The sequence below is a fragment of the Diaphorina citri genome, unplaced genomic scaffold (assembly GCF_000475195.1).
Source record: "Diaphorina citri unplaced genomic scaffold, Diaci psyllid genome assembly version 1.1 scaffold489, whole genome shotgun sequence".
In the NCBI taxonomy this organism is placed as follows: Eukaryota; Metazoa; Arthropoda; class Insecta; order Hemiptera; family Psyllidae; genus Diaphorina; species Diaphorina citri.
This window is the reverse complement of record NW_007377924.1, coordinates 232737-239376: the sequence shown is the minus strand read 5'-3', so window position 1 is coordinate 239376 and position 6640 is coordinate 232737. Positions and strand designations below refer to the sequence as shown.

At 36.2% G+C, this 6640-nt stretch overlaps 1 protein-coding gene and 1 long non-coding RNA gene across 2 annotated transcripts; both read left to right on the top strand.

Moving 5' to 3' along the window:
* The first annotated feature begins 267 nt into the window (after window positions 1–267).
* LOC103509349 (mitochondrial intermembrane space import and assembly protein 40-like) lies at window positions 268–541 on the top strand. The gene has a single exon (XM_026823721.1). It carries the CDS (start codon window positions 284–286, stop codon window positions 539–541), a length of 258 nt encoding a protein of 85 aa, XP_026679522.1. The 5' UTR covers window positions 268–283.
* A 953-nt stretch (window positions 542–1494) lies between these two features.
* On the top strand, window positions 1495–6577 carry LOC113467504. The gene is made up of 3 exons (XR_003391565.1): window positions 1495–1528; window positions 5983–6058; window positions 6420–6577. It is a non-coding gene; the product is annotated as an uncharacterized LOC113467504 (long non-coding RNA).
* The last annotated feature ends 63 nt before the right edge of the window (window positions 6578–6640 follow it).

Genomic DNA, 6640 nt, shown 5'->3' with positions numbered 1-6640 from the left:
ACACAAGATCAATTTTTTTTTTTTTTTTTTTTCTATTCTTTGAATTGAACTCTTGAATCTTCTGCATGATAAGCAGGCACATTGCCACTATATTAAGTGTCCCCCTGATATTTTTATAGGCTTAACCCAACGTTTAGTTCTGTTTGCCCCTACTCCCTACATCTAAGCCTCGGAGTGGGCTTTTTGTGTAGAGAGTAGAGGGTTAAACTGAAAATTTCCCTCTGATATTGATCTGTCTATTTACCTACAGTCTTGGTTCTTCTTTTACAGACTCACACTCACAATGTCAACGTGTCAGCGTGAAGGTAAAGACTTCATCATATTTGCCACCAAAGAAGACCATGCCATACCTAGCAGTGTAGAACTACCTCCCCCTGAACCACAACCAGGTCTGATTCTACCTGATGGTTCTATCAATTGGAACTGCCCGTGTCTAGGCGGTATGGCTACAGGACCTTGTGGTGTACAGTTCCGAGAGGCATTCTCCTGCTTCCACTATAGCACAGATGAACCTAAAGGTAATAAATATGCTCAACACTGATTTTTTTTTCTCCTCTCATTAGATGTCCAAGATATTCTATGTTTTAACTTAACAAATGTCGACGGATAACTCTCGAACGGTTTGTATGACTTTTGATGAAATTTGACAAAAATGTCCAACAGAAAAAGGAAATCTCCTTTGATTCTGGACCTGATCTACATCCATCGCAAATTTACTGAAAATTTCTATATAAGTTTTCTGACTTTCATAATATTATACTGTTTCATTTACCTTTAAGCAATTTGTGACAAGAATACTGTCACACTTACATAAGTGGTTTATTGTAAAAGAAGAAAAAATCAAAATTAGACATAGATAATTGGATTGAAATAATATTATCAAGCTTCAACACAAAGAGGACAAAGCTAAATATTAAAATGGTTGACTTTGAAACAACTCCATTTTAATATTTGCCTTTTTTCATTTTTGGTAGGGTCATCTGAATATCCTCCATTCTTTTGATACCTATGAAAATGTTTTTACATAAAGCTAAATCAAAATTTTGAAGGTGTACCTTCAAAATCAAGCCCCCCCAAAAATTTAGGCAAGAACCGCCTATGTTCAACACAAAAGAGGACAAAGCTAAATATTAAAATGGTTGACTTTGAAACAACTCCATTTTAATACCTATTTGCCTTTTTTCATTTTTGGTAGGGGCATCTGAATATCCTCCATTCTTTTGATACCTATGAAAATCTAAATAATTTAGCCCGAATAAATAAATCCAGGAAGACATCTATCAAACATATACATAAAGTAGTAAAATGAAGTTATTGACTTCCAAGGTATAGGTAGATCATAACAAAAGCAATGGAATTTGTTAGATAACACACAACTACAACCTATGTACCTACCTATACATCATAGCTTTGAATAGAGTTTATCTCTGACTTGAGAATGACCTTAGAACATTCATTTGAGTATCGAGTCCTGTTTTCAACGTTGTGAGAATGTTCTTCTCAAAACAGATCCATGCAAACAATTTGGGTAGGTACCTATGGTATTGTATTTATTCAAGAGTTCATGCTTTTTGGAGGACTGTAGTTTGGAGAAAGAACTAGACGGGACTATCATACAGGATAGAGGATTCAGGACATTCATAGAGAAATAGGAATGTGTTACATACCTTCGTTTCTCTTTAGGTTTCACTTTGGAATCCATGTGATTTAATCGACACATGCAACACACTGGAACTCAAAAATACACTAAAGTAATCGCAGGAGATATTTCTTCAATTCAAAACATAAAATAACCGATTAGAATTGTCTTTTTAATTTAAAACGGACCGAAAATCAAATTTTAAATCACTTTTATTTGTCAAAAAAGACACCATACTCGAATCGTCGATCGCAAAACACTAGCAAAATGCAAAATAAAAACAAAAAATCAGCTGATTTAGAAAGGCGATTGGAATTAACCGTATATTATGTTTTAAACTCTGGAGGACGGTATGTAGTAGACACTCTTACTTCTCTCATGTATTGAGCTGATCTAAATTGACACAAACGTATGTATCTTTTTACTTACTTAATCATCAGACAAAATTCAACATGTAAACACCATAACTATGATACACATGCATATCATCCAATATTATCTAATACTGTACCCAAATATTGCAACATGCAGCCAGCAGCTAAAATACAAATTAACATACATGAACATAAGTAAATAAATAAGAAATAAGAGAAGGAAAAAGAGCAACAGTACGTTGAATACACCCAATAGGTGGCTGAAGTTAAGCAACGTTGAGCGTGGTTGATATCTGTTTCGAAATAAAGTCAACCATGTGAGGACAGGTATTGAGGAGGTGATTGAAATTCTAGCAAAAAGGAAAGGCTCTAGGCCCACTCTCTATGTTAGACTATGTATTTATACTATCATTTTCGTGATTAGAGAAAATCAGTACCTATGTACCTACCTAATTTGTTTAATATTCAGTTTATTATCATTCTTGATTTTATTATCATTTGATATCTGTTTCGAAATAAAGTCAACCATGTGAGGACAGGTATTGAGGAGGTGGTTGAAATTCTAGCAAAAAGGAAAGGCTTTAGGCTCACTCTCTATGTTAGATATTTATATCTATCATTTTCATAGATTTGGTTTTGCAGGCGACTTACGCTCTACTAAAAGTCGCGCGACTACGATTCTAATGTGTGACGGGGTCTTAAAGTCTAATGAGACCTTCAAGGACTGGCTTTCAAATATCTACCGAAAAAGTATACAAACTACCAACCAACACATGACTGTAATCCACAACTTTAAACCTCCAGTACCTATGTATTATGTATGTAGGTACCTAGTCGAATTCTCAATCACGCGACTTTTAGTCTCGATCAAGTGAGGCTAAAATTCCAAGCCTCAGCACGGATCGAAGCCACGCCCTTCTGCTCCCGATGCCGTTCAAATCACAGTATGTTCACTCCCATCTTATCACCTACGAAACTATTTGACCGTTCATTGAACGTACTGTGAGTGAAATCTGCAGACTCGTTAAATTTTATCACGAATACCAAGAAGTCCTACGAAGTACCTATCCAAATGTTACTACATATTGGAGCTTTTAACGTACAACCAAGTACATACCTACCTCGTAAATGAGTACCTATCAACAACCTCTATAAAAAAAAGTTGCGTTCTGATTTTTAAAATCAAGTTTGCGAAGGTACCTACCATATTGGAGCTTTTAACGTACAACCAAGTACATACCTACCTCGTAAATGAGTACCTATCAACAACCTCTATAAAAAAAAGTTGCGTTTTGATTTTTATAATCAAGTTTGCGAAGGTACCTATATGGTCTCCGCTATTCTTGGAATTAACCGTATATCTTTTAAACTCTGGAGGACGGTATGTAGTGGACACTCTTACTTCTCTCGTGTATTGTGCTGATCTAAATGGACACAAACGTATGTATCTTTTTACTTACTTAATCATCAGACAAAATTCAACATGTAAACACCATAATTATGATACACAACCAAGAAGAGCTAGCTAGAGTTTTACTGAGTGCCTCCTTTGCAATCAATTTCCATAATTCAACAATCTTTTTACATTGGTAATGTCGCCACTGATCACTACTCGATCAAAATCGCTACTCAATTGTCCCCACGAGGTTGGGTGCACCCCGAACTCCAAGCACAGGGCCGAAAAATCTTCCACCCCGCCGGGAATCGAACCCGGAACCTACGGAGTGCCATACTAGTGTGATACCCACTCGGGCACGCGGGGGTTGCTATTCGTACAACAAAGGTTTGTTGAAAGAGAATTATCTCATCAAAGAATTGACTTATTGACTGATACTTATGATATGATCAAATTATAATTGTTGATACTTATATCACTTGTAGAGTCCGGTATATTACATACATAGATTCATAGATAATTATTACTCGTACATAACCAATAGATACCCAACATTGTTTTGTCTATTTCGATTATTTACTTGTGGCAGTTTTCTAAACACTACCTCCATTTTATAATCAAGTACCAATACATAGGTGGAAATTTCCTAATATAGCTATTTGTCTGTCGCCAGCTCTATATGAAACACGCACAGTCGCTCCTCACTCTATGTAAGGCTGTAAGGAATCCACTGGTTTGAATTCATGCTATGAAGAATTTTGTAAAGAGAAAGCTCAAGTTGTATCTGACAAACTGATAAAGAAGTAAAAAAAAAAGTGTTTCACCGCCGTTTTTATTTCGTAGCAATAAAGCAACTGCTGCATTAGACTCGTGTGGTCTCTGTCGTAGCATGTCCATCCCGTAGTATGTCCCTCATCAGATGGGCGAGAAGAGACACTATACTTCCCATTAAGGTGCTGGGTCAACACGAGAACACCAGAAAGTAACCCGTTGAAATATTTGCAATCGAAATATGTAGGAGTGGATTTGTCGATGGTGGGATTCGACCCTGGGACCTTCTGCAAGACAAGTAAGCGCGTTACCACTGAGCTGACCGTGCCCTCACAATATTCAATTCAAATCTAGAGCAGTGATTAGTGTTATTATAGGGTTAGGTTAAATACAAAAAGGAGCTTTTCTTTTCCACAGATGTGACTTCTGCATAATTACTGATCCAGGCTCCTTTGCAGACACCCTGGTGGGTGAAATGGTCAAGGGTCTAGACCAGGGTTCATGGTCTATGGTTGCCGTTGTACACATTTAAGTTGAAATGATCTAATGGTAGTGGAGGGATGGACAGGGTTGTATAACACCCTGGAAACTATGCCTGGGCTCCTTCCATGTCCTAACCATGTGTTGGGATTATTTACTTCCAGAGAAAAAAAAACACTCTGTTCTATCTGAAAAACATAACGCAGTATAGCAACAGAGCACATAATCTGAATCTCCTGGAAATTCCAAGACATAGGACTCGGGTATATGGTAATTCTTACCATGTATCCGCAGTTAGATTATGGAATTCTCTTCATAGGGATATGTTTTTATTGATGAACATGATTGGATCATTGTTTTGATCAGCCAATGAAATCGTTTGGTTACATGATCCATTCTTTTCGTTGATTGGTTCATTCCCCGTTGGGTGAATCTAACCTCAAAATTAAACATTTGATATTTGATTTAAAAAAAAGCAAAGTGGAAAGAAAACTTCTTGAAATTTTCCAATTTTCTTTTGATTTTATGTGAGACTCACAAAGTCTAGGAGCATTCAAGACCTCCCTGGTGAAATATCTTAAAGGCTCACAGTGAAAGAAAAATTTAGTGGTTGTTTATGGAAAAGCTCCTCTAGGCAAACCCTGCCACTTAAAAGAAAGTCATAAAAAAAAATACCTAGGTAGTCATATCATTCCCAAATGCCTAATGAAGTAGGTCAAGTAGGTACAAATATAGGATAAGGACAGTAGTAGGTATCTAGAGATTGGACTTTTTTTCTCAAGCTTTCTTTAAAAATAGGATTGATAGTTCTGCAAGAGTAAATTTAACACTTTTACCACTGGTGTTATGCCAAAGTAACACCTTTTTTGTGTGATAGTGGAAAACGGTGTTACGTCAAGGTAACACTGTTGGAGCCCTTGGTGTTACTTCAATGTATCACCAATAAGATTTTTACTTTTTGATTGCTGGAATGGCTTCTCAAGGCTTCTAGCAATCTAGGGATTTAAAGAAAATTTTCATGAGACTTATAGAAATCAAAAAAAAATGCAAATTTTAGCTGGATATATGGACTAGGTATATTTATTTATTTTTTATGTTAGCTTGGTGTATGTGTTTACTGGGCAATATTTACATGGATTTGTAAAGATGGTGTCAGATCAAATGGAAATTTTGGCATGGAAATTTTGTTCAATGTTTTCACGCAGTGCTGGTGTTCCATGGATGTAACAGTGGTAAAATTGGTTGTGGCATCCTGTAAACACATGTACATTGCAGCTTTGTTTCATTTGGATATTGAATATTTGTGTATTTTTCTTTTACAGAGAAGCCAATACTACTGTTGATGATGAACATTTCCTTGCTCATGTCAAGTGTTGCATCAAGGCATTGCTAGGAGAAGTAAGTTCTGTTTGTCTTTCCTTCTATTGTGCTTGTGCAATAGCATACCTTTCAATATGAGACTGTATACTTGTAGCACGCTCCTCTAACAAATATGTACTCCCTACTCTTCACTCCACAAAAAAAAGGCCATGGGTTCCAGAATAAACATGGTACTTACCAGCTGAACTTACAAGTCCCAATAAATGAAAGAAAAAAAAAACCTTTCCTTCTTATGAAGGATCAATTTTCCTGTTTAAAGATTTTTTTTTAATGAAAAAATTGATTTTATCATTTTAGTTTATTCAAATTTCGTCCTTATGCAAGTCCTGTTGATTTAAGTTTGTCAATATTATTATATTTTGTTCTTGTTTTTATTCAGACAGGGGCTGGTGTGCCAATAGATCTTCTCAAATTCAATCCTGCCCAAACCAGAGCTATACTGAGGTGCCCTGCTTCATTCTTTATCAAGCTACAAACTTCTTTGACAACGTGTGGATATTATAACAATCATCCAGCCAGATTTATCACTCATAGGACTTCTCCTTGCTTACTTAACTTGCTGTCTAGGTCGACTCCCTTTCCCTTCACTTCTTTTTTTTT